The sequence below is a fragment of the Chiloscyllium plagiosum genome, chromosome 11 (assembly GCF_004010195.1).
Source record: "Chiloscyllium plagiosum isolate BGI_BamShark_2017 chromosome 11, ASM401019v2, whole genome shotgun sequence".
NCBI classification, from domain to species: domain Eukaryota; kingdom Metazoa; phylum Chordata; class Chondrichthyes; order Orectolobiformes; family Hemiscylliidae; genus Chiloscyllium; species Chiloscyllium plagiosum.
Window position 1 is genome coordinate 18,675,001 of NC_057720.1, and position 17,624 is coordinate 18,692,624.

Sequence of the window (17,624 nt, forward strand, 5' to 3'; positions counted from 1 at the left end):
GTCAGGACGGCGGTGCCGGGCTGGAGGGATTCGGCTGAGACAAGGTGGGGGGAGGGGGGATGAAGAAACTGGTGAGGTCCAAGTTCATCCCCTGTGGTTGGAGGGTTCCCAGTCGGAAGATAAGACGCTCCTCCTCCGACCGTCGGGTTGTTGTGGTTTGGCGGTGGATGAGTCCAATGACCTGCATATCCTCGGTGGAGTGGGAGGGGGAGTTGAGATGCTGTGCTACAGGTTGGTTGGGTTGGTTCGTCCGGGTGGCCCAGAGGTGCTCTCTGAATCGCTCCGCAAGTAGGCGGCCTGTCTCCCCAATATAGAGGAGGCCACACCGGCTGCAGCGGATGCAGTAGATGGTGTGGGTGGAGGTGCAGGTGAATCTGTGGCGGATATGGGAGTTTCCTTTTGGGCCTTGGAGAGGAGTGAGGGGGGAGGTGTGGGCGCAAGTGTTGCACCTCCTGCGGTTGCAAGGGAAGGTGCCGGGAGTGGTGGTTGGGTCGGTGGGGGGTGTGGATCTGACAAGGGAGTCGCGGAGGGAGTGGTCTCTACGGAAAGCTGATAGGGGAGGGGAGGGAAATATATCCTTGGTGCTGGGGTCTGTTTGGAGGTGGCGGAAGTGACGGTGGATGATGCGCTGTACATGGAGATTGGTGGGGTGGTAGGTGAGGACCAGTGGGGTTCTGTCCTGGTGGCGGTTGGAGGGGCGGGAAGTGGAGGAGATGCGGTGGAGGGCACCATCGACCACGTCGGGGGGGAAATTGCGGTCCTTGAAGAAGGAGGCCATCTGTGTTGTACGTATTTTGAACTGGTCCAGGCTTTGAAGAGAGTACAGAAACAGTTTATCAGGATGTTACTTGGTTTGGAGGGTGTAAGCTATGAGAAGAGATTGGACTAACTCGATTTGTTTTCACTTAAACATTGAGGACGAGAAGCAACTTGATAGTTTACAAATTGATCAGAGGCATGGATAGTTTGGATAGTCTGAGTCTTTTACACAGAATGGAAGTATCAATTACTAGAGACATAGATTAAGATAAAAGGGGGTAAGTTTAAAGGAGATGTGAAATGCAAGTTTCTTTTAACATCGAAGATGGTAAGTGCCTGAAATATATTTGCGGAGGAGGTAGTGAAGACAGATACAAAGCAATATTTAAGAGGCACCTTGACAGATACATGAATTGTCAGGGAATAGAGGGATATGACAACAGTCTTTTTGTTTAGAAAGGCATCATCTGTTGGCCAAGTCTTGGTGGGCCAAAGGGCCTGTTTCTGTGCTGTACCATTCTTTGTTCTGTTCATTGCATGAATGAGCTACCAAGAGGTTAATTAAAATAGCTTGAGATGCATGACAGACTGCTTCTTTGATTGGATTCAGTCTGTTTATGTTTCAGCCTCTCTGGTTGAATCAAGGTTTTATTTTTAATAAATTGATGGATAAAGGGAACAAATATAATTTGGCTTTCGTGATTAAGGAGAGGTAGTTGAGAGAAGAATTAGATATTAAGCTGGATTTGGTGGTGGAGGGTCTAGTTGATGACAGCAATTTTGAAGATGTAGAGGGAAATGTCACTGGGGCAACAAGTTGACCTTTTTCTTTGTACATTTGTAGGATGTGGGCGTCAATGACTGGCTAGCATTTATTGCCCATCCGTAGTTGTCCTTTAGAAACTTGTAGGTGTGTGTGTTCTGAATGAGATGGGAAAAACTTGCAGAAAACACAAAGGCTTAGGACACAAATGGCTGAAAGTTAGAAGGGCTGGGATTGGAAATTTGGGGATCAGTTTTCATGATGCAGCTATAGTGGAGATGGTCTTGATTTTTAGATACACAAAGATTTTTTGCAGCAGGTAGCAGATTTGGTCAAAAAGGGGCAAGACCTCAATTCACAATTGACAAAGTGTGGTATCAAGGAACTTTACTAAAGCTGAAGTAAATGGGGAGGGGATGGCCTAGTATTATCGCTAGACATTAATTCAGAAACTCAGTTTATGTTCTGGAGACCGTGACAGATGGTAGAATTTGAATTAAGTAAATATCTGGAATTAAGAGATTATTGATGATAATGAAACCATTCTCAATTGTCAGAAACAGTACCTGGTTCACTAATGTCATGCAGGAAGGAAATCCTTAAATAGTCTGGCGTACACATGACTCCACACCCACAGTAATGTGGTTGACTCTAAACTGCTCTCTGAAATGGCATAGCAAGCCACACAGTTGTAACAATTATTACAAAGATTCCTAAAAATAAATTAAACCAGACAGACTACCAGGCATCGACCTAACCACCACAAACGACAACAGCAAAAACAACCATGTTGAACCTACAAAGTCATCCTTACTAACATTTGGAGGCTAGTGCCAGAGTTGGAGTTCAACAGTTTAATAGCCTGACATAATTATTCTTAAGGAATCAGTGTCCCAGACATCACCACCACTGGATATGTCCTGACCCACAAACAGTTGACAGTTCAGTGGTATGCAGTCGGGGAAGCTGCTTTAGGAGTCCTTAACATTAACTCTGAGCGCCATGATGTCTCAATCAACATAAGCAAAGAACCTCCTTCTGATTACCATGTATTGTCCATGAATTCCCTTTCTTGGCTAATGACTGTGCTTCTCCATGTTCAACCACATTTGAAGCAGACACTGAGGGTGTCAAGAGTACAGAATGTACTATGAGTGAGGGGCGTCAGTATCATCATCAAGAGTTTTTTGAGGCTCGGCAGTAGCATTTAATGATTGAGCTGTGGAGTCCAAAAGACCATTGCTGCCACGCTGGGTCTGTGGCAGGTGTTGAGGGTATTCTGTACTCTGGATGGCAAATTTCCATGTCCGCCACCATGTGTGGCTCAGCAGCAGCACTGTTGATCAAGCTGATCCTGTCTTAAAGGACATAGCTGTTAGATTGGCTCTGTGGCACTATTCTTAAAAAGGGAGACCAGGGTTGTAAACATGATTTTATTTAGGTAGTGTGTTCAAGGAGATTTTGAGATGTTTTATATATGTTTTTATATTAACCATTGTTTAAAAAAAGGATTTGGAGGTGCTGATATTAGACTGGGGTGTACAAAGTTAAAAATCTCACAACACCAGGTTATAGTCCAACAGATTTATTTGGAAGTACTAGCTTTCGGAGTGCTGCTCCTTCATCAGGTGATTGCGCACAACTACCTGATGAAGGAGCGGTGCTCCGAAAGCTAGTGCTTCCAAATAAACCTGTTGGACTACAACCTGGTGTTGTGTGATTTTTAACTTTAAAAAAGGCGGTAGACAAAAGATGGGCAATTATAGGCCAGTAAACTTAACTTCTGTAGTGGGGAAAATGCTTGAATCTATCATCAAGGAAGAACTAGCAAGACATCTAGACAGAAATTGGACAGACACATCATGCATTCACGAAAGGCAGATCATCCTTAACTAATTTACTGGAATTCTATGAACACATTACGAGCACGGTGGACAACAAGTATCCAGTAGATGTATTGTATCTAGATTTCCAAAAGGCATTTGACAAAGTGACGCACAAAAGGCTGCTGCATTAGATAAAGATGCACAGTGTTACAGGCAATGTATTAGCATGGATGAGAGGATTGGTTAACTAACAGGAAGCAAAGAGTGGGGAATAAATGAGTGCCTTTCTGGTTAGCAATCAGTGGCTAAGGGTGTGTCTCAGGGATCAGTATTCGGACTGCAATTATTCACAACTTACATAGATGATTTGGAGTGGGGACCATGTTGTGTGTCAAGGTTTTGGATGACACTAAGATGGGTGGTCGAGCAAAGTGTGCAGTGGACTGTGAAACTTCGCATAGGAGCATTGATACTTTAAGTGAGTGGGCAAATGTCTGGCAGATGGAGTAAAGTGTTAATAAATATAAATACATCCATTTTGGTAGAAATTACAGTAAAAAAGACTTATTTGAATGGTAAAATTGCAGCTTCACAGAAGGTTGGTCTGCAGGTGCAGCAGGTAATTAAGAAGGCAAATGGAATTTTGTCCTTCATTGCTAAAGGGATTGAGTTAAAAGCAGGGAAGGATTCCAGAGTTGAGGGGGTTGGCTTGTGAGGAGAGACTGAGTAGACTGGGATTATATTAATTGGAATTCAGAAGAATGAGGGGGGGAATCTTAGAAACATCTAAAATTATGAAGGGAATAGATAGGATAGAAGTAGAGAGGATGTTTCCACTGGCGGGTGTAATTAGGACAAGAGGGCATAGCCTCAAGATTATGGGGAGCAGATTTAGGACTGAATTGAGAAGGAACTTCTTCACCAGAGGGTTGTGAATCGATGGAATTCCCTGCCCAGTGAAATAGTTGAGCCTTCCTCATTGAATGTTTTTAAAGCTAAGATAGATAACGTTTTGAATAGTAAAGGAATTAAGGGCTATGGTGAGAGGGTGGATAAGTGGAGCTGAGGCCATGAAAAGATAAGCCATGATCTTGATTGGCGGAGCTGGCTTGAAGGGCCAGATGGCCTACTGTACTCCTGGTTCTTCTGCTCTTGTGATTGACCATGTTTGAAGAAGTATTAAATGTAAATTTTAGAATAGAATATCATGTCCTATTAATTAAATTGAATATTTTAAAGCAGTCATAATGTCAGTGTGTGTGAAGGAATTCCAACATTAATCATCTGGAGTTTCTAGAAACATTTGATAATGGTAATGATCTTGAGACAGAATTATGAAGGAATAATGGGAAGCCACTGCAGATGATGAGGAATTGATTGCATGGTTGTAGTCAGAAAGTTATAAGTTGTTATAGGAATATGAGTAAGCTATTCAGTCTCTTGATGCAGCTTCAACATTAAATTACATCATGGCTAACCTACATCTTTTGTTCCCTTTTGTTCTGTAACCTTTAATTAATGTGGTTGCCTCAGAACATTCTATAAATTTTGTCTTAAGTTCAGTTCACAGTTTCGTCTGCTTTTGATGGAAGAGTTAGATTTCTACTCCCATTTATCATGGCTATGGATTTGTTTGGAGCTTTGATTTGCTGTATTTATTTATTATCACGTATACCTAAGTACAATAAAAAGCTTTGTTTACAAGCAGTACAGGCAGAGCATGGGGTGAAAAAGTCACTGAGGCAGAGGCATACAGGTTACGTAGCACATGGTGTGCACACGGCAAGATCAGCATTATTTGAAGTTAGATAGTCCATTCATCAGGGTGATAACAGCTGGGAAGAAGCTGTTCCCACACCTGTTGGTGCGAGTGTTAAAGCTTCTATATTTTCTGCCTGACGGAAGAAGAGAGCCTTACTGGGATGCAATGTGTCTTTGCTGATGTTGGCAGCCTTTGTGTGGCAGAGCTGTGAAAGTGGGTTCCGTGGCTGGAAGGTTGGCTTCTGTGATGGTCTGGGCTGTCTACACAACCTTCTGTAGTTTCTTACAGTCCTGGGCAGAGCAGTTGCCATGCCAGGCTGTTATACACCTGCACAGTATGCTTTCAATGGTGCATCTGTAAATGTTGGTGTGGGTCCTTATGGATGTGCCAAATTTCTTGAGCCTCCTGAGGAACAAGAGGTGTTGTTGTGCTTAGCTTATCTACTGATGGTGGCTGATAGGAATTTTTTGCTCTTTACTGCCTTTATTCATGTTTTAAAAGTAGATGTTGGGGAATGATCCACGTGCTTGTGTCTGAGGAAGAATTTTGTGAAACTTGAAAGGATTCTGAAAAGATTTTACAAGGATGTTGCCAGGGTTAGAGGCTGAACAGGCTGGGGCAATTTTCCCTGGAACTTCAGATGGTGAGGAGTGACCTTATAAAAGGTTTTAAAATCATGAGGGGCGATAAATCAGATTAGATTACTTACAGTGTGGAAACAGGCCCTTCGGTCCAACAAGTCCACACCGACCCACCCTGATCCATTCCCCTATATTTACCTCTTCACCTAACACTACGGGGCAATGTTAGCATGGCCAATTCACCTGACCGGCACGTTTTGGACTGTGGGAGGAAACCGGAACACCCAGAGGAAACCCACACAGACACTGGGAGAATGTGCAAACTCCACACAGACAGTTGCCTGAGGCAGGAATTGAACCCGGATCTCTGGCGCTGTGAAGCAGCAGCGCTAACCACTGTACCACCGTGCCGCCCGATAGGGTGAATAGCCAAGGTTTTTCCCTAGGGTAGAGGAGTCCAAAACTAGAGGGCATAGGTTTAAGATGAGAGGGGAAAGATTTAAAAGGGACCTGAGGGGAAACTTTTTCATGCAGAAGGTGGTGTATGTATGGAATGAGTTGCCAGAGGAAGTGGTGGAAGCTGGTACCTTTATAACATATAAAAGGCATCCAGATAAGAAAATTAGGGAAGTAAACACGTGGCTAAGAGATTGATGTGGGAAAGAGAGGTTCAGGGACATTTCATGGGACATTGGCATCGGGGGGATCTGTACCGATGGGATGGTCTCCACCTGAACTGATCTGGAACCAGTTTTCTGGCGAAAAGGATAAATATGGTGGTCACTAGGACTTGAGAGTCAGGAGGAAAGGAAAGGGAAAGCAACAGGGAGTATGGAGTCAAGTAGAAAGATAAGCAACAGGTTAGCATGTGTGCAGGGTTTAAGTTCCAGGCAGACTAGGAATGAAGCAAAAAGGACCGATAACTTAGGACATATTACGAGAGATGATAGAAATCACAACAATAAGAAATTTAGCATTAAGTTGCTTTATCTGAATGCTCGTAGTATTCGTAACAAAGTAGATAAATTAACAGCACAAATCATCGTGATTGATTATGATGTGGTAGGCATCACAGAGACATGGTTGCAGGGCGTTCAGGACTGGCAGTTAAATGTCCAAGGATTTACAACTTATCGAAAAGACGGAGGTGGGCAGAGGGGGAGGGGTTGCCTTCTTGGTTAAGAATGAAATTAAATCTATGGCACTGAATGACATAGGGTCAGATGATGTGGAGTTTGTGTGGGTGGATTTGAGGAACCACAAAAGCAAAAAACCATAATGGGAGTTATGTACAGACCTCCCAGCAGTGGTCAGGCCCAGGGGCGCAAGATGCACCTGGAAATAGATAGGGCATGTTAGAAAGGCAAGATCACGGTGATCATGGGGGACTTCAAAATGCAAATGGACTGGGTGAATACTGCTGCCAGTGGATCCAAAGAAAGGGAATTCATGGAATGCTTACAGGATGGCTTTCTGGTACAGTTTTTGATGGAGCCCACAAGGGAGCAGGCTATTCTGGACTTAGTGCTATGTAACGAGCCAGACTTTGTAAAAGATCTTAAAGTAAGTAAGGGAACACTTTAGAGGCAGCGATCATAATATGGTAGAGTTCAGTCTGCAGTTTGAAAGAGAGAAGGCAAAATCGGATGTAATGGTGTTACAGGTAAATAAAGGTAATTACAGGGGCATGAGAGAGGAATTGATGAAAATCAACTGGAAGCAGAGCCTAGTGAGGAAGACAGTCAAGCAACAATGGCAGGAGTGTCTGGGTGAGGACACAGTACAGAGGTTAAATCCAAAGAAAAGAAAGATTATTGTCGGGGGGTGGGGGTTGGAATTAGAGAGCCATGGCTGACGAAGTCAGGAAACATATCATAGAAAAAGAGAGAGCCTATAAAGTAGCCAAGAGCACTGAGAAATCAGAAGATTGGGAAGTCTATAAAAACAAATAGGATAACAAAGAGAGAAATAAGAGGGAGAGGATCAAATGTGAAGGTAAGTTATCCAGTAATATTAGAAATTATAGTAAAAGTTTCTTTCAATACATAAAAAATAAACAAAAGGCAAAAGTAGAAATTGGGCCACTCCAAATTGATGCAGGAAGACTAGTGATGGGAGATAAGGAAATAGCTGAAGAACTTAATAATACTTTGTGTCGGTCTTCACAATGGAAGACATGAGTAATATCCCAACAATTAAGAAGAGTCAAGGGGCAGATTTGAGTATGGCAGACATACAAAAGAGAAAGTACTTGAAAAGCTAAAAGATTTAAAAATTGATAAATCTCCTGGCCCGGATGGGATACATCCTAGAGTTCTGAGGGAAATGGCTGAGAAATAGCAGAGGCGTTGGTTGTGATCTTTCGCTGTTGTAACCCCCTTGTTCAAGAAAGGATCAAGACATAAGGTGGAAAATTATAGGCCGATTCGCCTAACCTCGGTTGTTGGTAAAATTCTAGAATCCATCATTAAAGATGAGACTTCTAAATTCTTGGAAATACAGGGTCAGATTAGAACAAGTCAGCATGGATTTAGTAAGGGGAGGTTGTGCCTGACAAACCTGTTAGAATTCTTTGAAGAGGTAACAAGTAGGTTAGACCAGGAAAACAAAGTGGATGTTATCTACCTAGACTTCCAAAAGGTGCCTCACGGAAGGCTGCTGAATAAGGTGAGGGCTCATAGTGTTCGAGGTGAGCTCCTGGCATGAATTGAGGATAGGCTGTCTGACAAGAGGCGGAGAATTGGGATAAAAGATTCTTTTTCAGAATGGCAGCTGGTGACAAGTGGTGTCCCACAGGGTTCAGTGTTGGGGCCGCAGCTGTTCACTTTATATATTAATGATCTGAAGGAAGGGACTGGGGGCGTTCTGGTGAAGTTCGTCAATGATACGAAGTTAGGCAGACAGGCAAGTACTTCTGAGGAGGCGGGGAGACTGCAGAAAGATTTAGACAGTTTAAGAGAGTTGTCCAGGAAATGGCTGAAATTCAGTGTGAGCAAATGTGAGGTCTTGCACTTTGGGAAAAAAAGAATACAGGCATGGACTATTTTTTTAAACGGTGAGAAATTCATAAAGCCGAAGTACAAAGGGATCTGGGAGTGCTAGTCCAGGATTCTCCAAAGGTTGACTCGCAGGTTGAGTCCGTGGTTAAGAAAGCAAATGTAATGTTATCATTTATTTCAAGAGGGTTGGAATATAAAAGCAGTGATGTGCTACTGAGACTTTATAAAGTTATAGTTAGGCCCCATTTAGAATACTGTGTCCAATTTTGGGCCCCACACCTCAGGAAGGATATACTGGCACTGGACCGTGTCCAGTGGAGATTCACACAGATGATCCCTGGAATGGTAGGCCTAACATATGATGAATGGCTGAGGATCTTGGGATTGTATTCATTAGAGTTTAGAAGATTGAGGGGAGAATTAATAGAAACTTATAAATTAATGCATGGCTTAGAAAGGGTGGATGCTGGAAATTTATTTCCATTTGTCGGGGAGACTAGGACCCATGGGCACAGCCTTAGGATTAGACGGGGTCAATTTAGAATCGAAATGAGGAGACATTTCTTCAGCCAGAGAGTGGTATGCCTGTGGAATTAATTGCCACAGAGCGCAGTGGAGGCCGGGGCATTAAATGTCTTCAGGGCAGAAATTGATAAATTCTTGATCTCGCAAGGAATTAAGGGCTATGGGGAGAGTGCAGGTAAGTGGAGTTGACGTGCCCATCAGTCATGATTGAATGGCAGAGTGGACTCGATGGGCCCGAATGGCCTTACTTCCACTCCTCTGTCTTATGAATAGGAAGGGTTTAGAGAGATATGGGCCAAATGCCAGTAAATTGGACTAGATTAATTTAGGATAGCTGGTCAGCATTGATGAGTTGGACCGAAGGACTTTTTTCATGCTGCATAGTTCTCTAACTCTATTTTCCAAGGTTTTGTGTGAAATATTGGAATGGGTGAAGATGTAAGACCATAAAGGAAACAAGCCATTAAGTCCATCTGCTCTGCCATTCAATGAAATTGTGGCTGATCTGATAATCCCCAAGTCCATTTCCCTGCCTTTTCACCCTAACCCTTAATCCCTTTATGGGATCTCTGCCTTGATTATACTTAATAGCCTCAATAACCCTTGGTGATAACTCCACAGAATCATTACCTTCTCAAAGAAGAAATTCCTCCTTATCTCTGTCTTAAATTTGCGACCCCTTATTCTGCGATTATACTCTCTAGTCCTAGATTCTGCAACAAGAGGAACCAGCTCTTTTGCATCTATCCTGTCAAAAACTCATAAGAATCTTGTATGTTTCAATAAGTTTTCTCTCATTCTTCTATATTCCAAAGGTACAGGCCCAATCTACCTGACCTCTCCTCATAAGACAATCTCCCCTTACCTGTATCAGTGTAGTGAACCTTGTCTGGGGTGTCTCCAATGCCAGTCTACCTTCCCTTAGATTAAGTGCCCCAGAACTGTTCAGTGTTCCAGCCAGTGAGTTTTGAGAAATTTGTAGCTCAGGTTCTGCATTTGGGATTGGTCGCTGAGCTGGAAGGTTCATTTTTTCAGACGTCTCGTCACCATACTAGGTAACATCTTCAGTAAGCCTCAGGACAAAGCACTGCTGGTGTTTCCTGCTTTCTGTTTATATGTTTGAGTTTCCGTGAGTTGGTGACGTCATTTCCTGTTCTTTTTCTCAGGGTGTGGAAAATGGGATCCAAGTCAATGTTTTTGTTTGATAGAGTTCCGGTTGGAATGCCATGCTTCTAGGAATTCTCATGCATGTCTCTGTTTGGCTTGTCCTAGAATGGTTGTGTTGTCCCAGTCGAAGTGGTGTCCTTCCTTAACTGTATGTAAGGATACTAATGAGAGCGGGTCATGTTGTTTTGTGGCAAACCAAACAAACACACGCACGAGAATTCCTAGATGCATTGCATTCCAACTGGAACTCTATCAACAAACACATTGACTTGGATCCCATTTATCATCCCCTGAGGAAAAGAACAGGAAATGACATCGCCATAGGAAATGACATCACCAGCTCAAGGAAACCCAAGCTTATAAATAGAAATCAGGGAACACCAACAGTGCTTTGTCCGGAGGCTCACAGAAGATGTTACCTGGTATGGTGATGAAACGTCTGAAAAATGAACCTTCCAGCTCAGCGACCAAACCTACATCCAGCATTCCAGCTGTACGGATTAAATAACTGTAATCAGCCCTCTTGTGTTCAGGTCTGCGTTTGTCAAATGAGACAGGTGTAGTGTAATTATATGTGGTTGGAGCCATTGCTAAAAGTACATAGTTTTACTTAGCCTTCACTCCATATTAAGTTGTAGCCACCTAGATTATTTGAAAATAAGCAAAATGACAACAGGGTCTTGCAGATTACATATGGTTCACATGTCATTGGAAAGCAAACTCTATCTCTAGACTCCCACCTTCCATACAATGTACTCTAAGTTCTGAAAATATCACTCATCTGGCAAAGTGGCTACACGAAAGTGTGATTATGCTGTATATGGATACCAGGAGATCCATTCTCCAGCTTTAGAATTGATTTAGAATTTTGGCCTTTGCCGAAAGTCATTACATACCCTGCATAGTCTGCCTGAGTTGATTGTTCAATATTGTAAACTTGAATAGCTGCAGTTGGTTGATTAGGAAGTAGAAAAAAAGATGACAAAGGCATCTAGGGAACTATTAAGTCGATGCTTAGTCGATAAAAGCAAAATTTTGAGCCAAAGTACTTTTTGATTTCTTAATCTTGAATCAGAATTTGTATTTGATTTTCTGACTTCACGTTCAGAGCTAAGCAGTAATTATGTCCTAATTTTGTTCTGAATCTCTCTCTCGTTTGGGGGTAACATGTCCAGGTTGCTTCTTGACTGTTAAATCAATTCTAACATCCCATTGTATGAATAGGTGGAGACTTTGGATGGAAAACTACAGCTTATACAAGAAGAGTTGCGTGAAAAAGACTTTAAACTACTACAAAAGGAGCAACAAATAAATCAGCTGAAAAGTGAAGTTGAAGGAAAGGATGTGCAGATTGATAAATATGAGCAGGTAAATATAACCAATAATACTTCAGTAACAGAAATTTATACAGGTAACAGCACTTGTAACTTATGCAAAATATCCCAAGGCACTTCTGTAACATGAGAAAAGCAGATACAAAGTGCCATTACAGTTGAAGGAAAGCTGGTTTGAAATGAGGAGTCTGAGGTGGAAACACAAAAGAGTTTGGGAAAAGGAAAGCAGAGGGATAGAAACGAAGTGTCTGAAAGCACAGTTGCCAGCGGTGGTGCGAAAGGGACTGGGCACTGTACCAGCTGCTGAACCTAGAGAAGTGAGGAGCTTGGAAGGAGAACATGTGAGAAAGCATGGCTTGTTTGAGTTGGTTACTTGAAGTTGGTGTTAACATGGATGAACAGAAAGACCACAAATTTTAAATTTGAGGTGGTGGGGAACTGGAAAGGTGTTTGGTACATAATAGGTTATAAACATTGGAGTTGGAGATGAATGTCAAAGAATGGAAAACCAGTAAAAAAAAAAGCATTGGAATGTGGAGTGATGCGGCATGTTATTTAAAAATTTTATGTTTGCTCTCTTCATTCAGTTTTGGTGGGAAGGCGAGATAATTTAATGCAGGTTCATTTTGAATCATTGCTCTATATTCATAATGCTGTTAAATAATGTGGCTGGACAGTTCGTTTGTGAAACCGTGTCATGCCAACAGCATGGGTTCAATTCCCATTATCAGCTGTGATGACTATGGAAGACGCGCTTTCTCAACCTCTCCCCTCATCTGAGGTATGGTGGCCTTCAGGTTAAATCAGTCATCTCTCTCTAATAAGTGTCTCTCTAAATCGTTTGAAGTTTGAATTGTAAGTTGCAGACAGAAAGAACTTGTGAACACCTTCTGTCCTGTTTCAACTCCACAAAATAGGTGATAGTTATTCCCTGATTCATTGCTCAAATTTCACTGGTTTAAAATGTAAACAAGACCTGAAAGTTAACTGCTTGCCAGTCATTGATCAGTGCATTCTCCTTAGTATAACGCTATCTTGTACAGTGTAAAATTTGGTACTTTCCTTGAATTAATATTCTTGCAAGTTGGACTAATGAGTACAAGATTTAAATCATCATCACATCGTGTCGTTTTTTTCATCAATACTCAAGCTCTGTACTAACAAGCAAATATTTGTACCTTCCTTTTATTGTGTTTTGTTGCAGAAAACCCATTATTTTTAATTTAAATATGTGAAACAGCTTTTTAATGTTTTCAGGATATTCTTGGGTGTGCTTCATAAATAATCTTTTCTGTTTATTGACTTGATTGATGTTTATCTAGATGCTGAAAGATAAGGATCAGTGCATTGTGAAACAGCAAAAGGATGTATTTGATGAAAGCCAACAAGTACGGATAGTCCATGAGCAAATGCAGCGCTGTCACCTGGAACTGAGGGAGTGTCAGCAACACCTAGCACAGACAAAAAGAGAGGTAGAACGTGTCTCTGTTGAGCTGGACGAAACTATTAGACTGTCTCAAGAAAAGGTAAATACTAACGGCAGCAGTTGAATAAAATAGAATCATGGAATTTTGCAGTACAGAAGGCCATTTGACTCATCATACCTATACTGGCTCCCGAAAGACATACACAATTAGTGCCAATCTCTAGCTCCACCTCCATAGCCCTCTAAATTTTGAAATATATATCCAGTTCTCTTCTGCAGTCTCATATGGAATCCACTGCCATGCAGTAGATTCCACGTCTTAACAACTGAATAAAGAAGTTTCTTCTCATCTCACCCCTAGCTGTCTTGCTGACCCCTCGTTATGACGTACCAACTAGTGGAAACAAAATAGCTTCCTTTACCCTGTCAAAATTGTTCATAATTTTGAACAACTAAGGGAGATCACCTGTTAATCTTCTCTGCTCCAATGAGAATAAACCCAACTTCTCTAATCTTTACTTGTATCTAAAATTCCTCATTTCTGATATCATTCCAGTAAATCTCCTTTGAACTCTCTCCACAGCTTTAATATCCTTCCTTTAAATAAGGTGGCCAGAACTGAACACAATACTCCAAATATGGTGTAACCAATGATTTATAAAGTTGTAGCATGACTTCCTTTTATACTCTCTGCCTTGATTTATAAAGCAGAGGATTCTATAAGCCTTCTTTACAACTCTTCCAACTTGCCTAGCCACCTTCAGAGAATTTTGTACATGAACCTTGAAGTCCCACTGCTCCTGTACTCCCCTCAAAGATGTGACAGCAATATGGAGTCATAAAGCATGGAAACAGACCCTTTGGTCCAATACATCTGTGTCAACCAGGTTTCCCAAACTTAACTAGTCCTATTTGCCTTTGTTTGGTCGATATCCCTCTAAACCTTTCCTATTCGTGTGCTTTCTGTGGTAGCGAATTCTACAGGCTGACCACACGCTCTAAGTGAAGAAATCTCTCCTTTTTAAGTCCTAATAGTTTACTCCATGCCCATAGACGTGATCCCTCGTTCTAGATTCTCCTGCAGTTTCAAACACCATTCTGGCATCTACTTTGTCTGGTTCTTTTTTAATTGTATCAGTCTATATGAAAACCTCTCCAGCACTCTTTTGAATTCAAATGAATATAATTCTCTCCTCAAGTGTCAATCCTGCCATCATAATAATCAGTTTGGTAAACCGTTGCTGCACTCTCTCTACAGAAAGAACATTTTTCCTCCAATAAGGAGACCAAAACTGCACACAATAAACCAGGTGTGGACTCACCAAGGTCCAGTATAATTGCAACAAGACTTTCCTGCTCCTTTACTCTCATCCTTTTGCTATGAAGACCAACATGCCATTTAGCATCTTTACTGCTTGCATTGCTTACCTTCAGTGACTGGTGACTGAGGACATCCAGGTCGTGTTACATATTTCACCCTCTCAATTTATAACCATTCAAATAATAATCTGCCTCCCCCTTATGTTTGTCCCTATTATGCTGCATCTGCTATGCATTTGGCCACTTACACAGCTTGTCCAAATCGCACTGAAGCCTGCCTGCATCCTTCTCACAGCTCAACCTCCTACCCTGGTTTGTGTCATCAGCAAGTTTCAAGATATTACGTGTAGTCCCTCATCAAAATCGTTAACATACATTGTGAATAGTTGAGGTCCTATCATTGATCCCTGCGGTATCCCACTTGTTTCTGCCTGCCATTTTTGGAAAAAGACCCATTTATTCCTACTCATTGTTTCCTGTTTTCAATCCATCTCAATACACTACCCCCAATCCCATGTGCTTTAATTTTACACACTACTCACACTTATGTGGGACTTTGTCAAAAGCCTTCTGAAAGCCAAAATCTATCTGATCCTGCTACTGGTTTCCAAATACTGAACTTTTTTTTAATATATTGGACTCTAGCACTTTCTCCACTACCAATGTCAGGCTGGCTGGTCTGTAGTCCCTGGTTTTCTCTCTGCTTCCCATTTTAAACAAATGGATTACATTAGCTGCCCTCCAATCTGTAGGAATTGCTCCAGAGTCTATAGAATTTTGCATGATGACCACCAGTTATCAGAGTTGATGACAATACTACACAAATCAGAACCCACTCTGATAGGGCATATGTTGTTTACTTTTGTTTACCAAGTAAGTCAGCCACTGAACATGTTGGCAAGAGGCCTACAGTGTACCTTTAGTAGAAGAACATAAAAATTAATTTCACAAAAGAAAAATGTCTCAAACTATTGGAATGATCTCATTGCAAAAATCAGCAAGTAATATTAATTTCTTTTATCCCAGCAATACCCTTACAGATACTCAGAATCAGTGAAGAATCATCGTATTTCCACACTAAAGGTCTTTGCTTCGCTGAAACAGCTGTAATGTGTTTTGTTTTGACAAACCTCTGAGCATTCACTGGATGTTATTTTCTTCAGTTTATGTTTCTGCCCTGAAAAGAAACTGCTAATTCAGCTCACTATTTAACATTGGTTCCCTAAATCAGCCAATGTTGTCTTCCCCTCTGACACCCCAACAGCCTTCCATTTCTGAATCTTTCATTCTCACTGACCTCCAGTTTCTACCAGCCTGGACTGATTAGGGATTCCAAGTGATAGCACCTCTTCTTGGGAATATTCCAATGGGTAATTCCCCTGAACCCTCTGGAAAAGCTTTCAACATCAGAAAATTCAGAGTACTGCTTCCTTCACGTTCATAGTTACTTAGGAAAAGTTAGTCAGTTAAAACCTAGTCTAACTGTCAAAGTGTCGGGCTGTATTGGTGCACATTTACATTTCTGAACACAGCAGTTGACTGCTGTAAAAGGGGTTTGACCTCCCCACAAAAAAACACTCCTGCATTACAGGACACTGTGTTGATTTATACAGTGCTCCCTAAATTATGCTGATATTGGAATTCCTAGCTATGAAACAGAATTCTATACTAAGGTTAAAAATCTGAGCAGGATTGCCACTCAACATATTCGGATCAGTGTTCTAGAAAGGTTCATTGTAATTTCTTTGCTTTATAATCTATGCTTTACAAAGTTCAGGATCTGTTGAGCTGTTCTGAACACTTGCACAGTTGTACTATCTTCAGCAGCTTTGTGCATATATACCCCTGTTTCTGTACTGTTTAATTTATACCACATTTATACCATTTTGCACTTAGCAGCATAAAATTTTACCAGTCTGTCTGTATCCTTTTGAAACTATTCCTATCCTCATAAAATTACACTTCCAAGTTCTGCAATATCTACAGACTTTGAAATTGTGTCTATATATCTAAATCTAAGTCACTAATGTGTATCAAGAAAAGCAGTGCTCCTGACACCTAGTCATGAGAATACCTCCCTCCAGTCTGAGAAATAAAAACATTCACCACTTATATTTCCTTACTCTTACTCCATATGCATGCTGACCAGTCTCTCCCATCCCATGGGCTTTAACTTTGCTGGCAAGCCTTTCGTATAGCACTTTTGGAACTCCACATACATCACATAAATTGCTCTACCTTCATTAACACCTCATCAAAAACTCAATCAGTTTATTTATTTTCAATAAATATACACCGACTTTCCTTAATTAATCAGTATTTATCCAGGTAACTGTTAATTTTGTCCAAGTGTATCTTTCCGAAAGGCTTTCTCCCCACTGATGTTAAACTGGCATAGTGTTGCTGAACTATCCTTGTGCTCCACTTTTGAACATGTGTGACCTGTCCAGTTTTCTAATACTGTGGCACCATATTCATATTTAAAGAGGGAGACTTGAAATTATAGTCATTTTGACCACTGTTGCCACATTTACTTTCCTATCTGACTCTTGTGCCATTCTAGTATCTTCTCTTTGTCAGTATCGTAATTTGTAACTCTTTTACTAACTTTGGTAGCACAGTTTCGTTTGACGAACGCATATCATTTATATCTCATTGCATTGCCCATAGGAAGCCTGTGCTGCTCATCTTGCAGCAGAACTGGGAGCTGCTCAAGCTCGGGAGACCCAACTAGAAAACAGGATGCAGGCAGAGACAAAGAAGTTAAAAGAATTTATTAAACATTTGAATAATACTCATCAGAGAGAAGTAAGATATAGTTGATTTAATGAGAAATGTTTGGAAACTTGTAACTTGTGATGATACTCCTATCAATTAAATAACCTTATTAAATATACAACAAACCAAGAGATGTGTATCTGCCTTTAGATCATGTTGATTCAATTATGTTTTGAAATGTATTTTCTGATAGAGACACATCAGACATTCTCTCACTCTCCAACTCTCTTTCACTCTCACACTCTCTCTCTCTGACAGTCTCTCTCTCACACATTCTCTCTCTCATACACTCACTTTTTCTCACTCAATTACTCTCTCTCACTCTCTCTCACTCTCTCACAGTCTCTCTCTCACTCTGTCTCTCTCTCACTGTCTCTCACTCAC

General features: G+C 41.3%; 1 protein-coding gene across 6 annotated transcripts in view; it reads left to right on the plus strand.

Annotated features, from left to right (window-relative positions):
• ccdc18 (coiled-coil domain containing 18) overlaps window positions 1-17,624 on the plus strand; it is a 185,231-nt gene that overhangs the window by 144,838 nt on the left and 22,769 nt on the right. For all 6 annotated transcript variants that reach the window (XM_043698814.1, XM_043698816.1, XM_043698817.1 and 3 more), the window contains 3 exons: window positions 11,607-11,750; window positions 13,039-13,242; window positions 17,133-17,270. In XM_043698814.1, coding sequence (XP_043554749.1) covers window positions 11,607-11,750; window positions 13,039-13,242; window positions 17,133-17,270 — 486 coding nt within the window. The remainder of the gene's footprint in view (window positions 1-11,606; window positions 11,751-13,038; window positions 13,243-17,132; window positions 17,271-17,624) is intronic.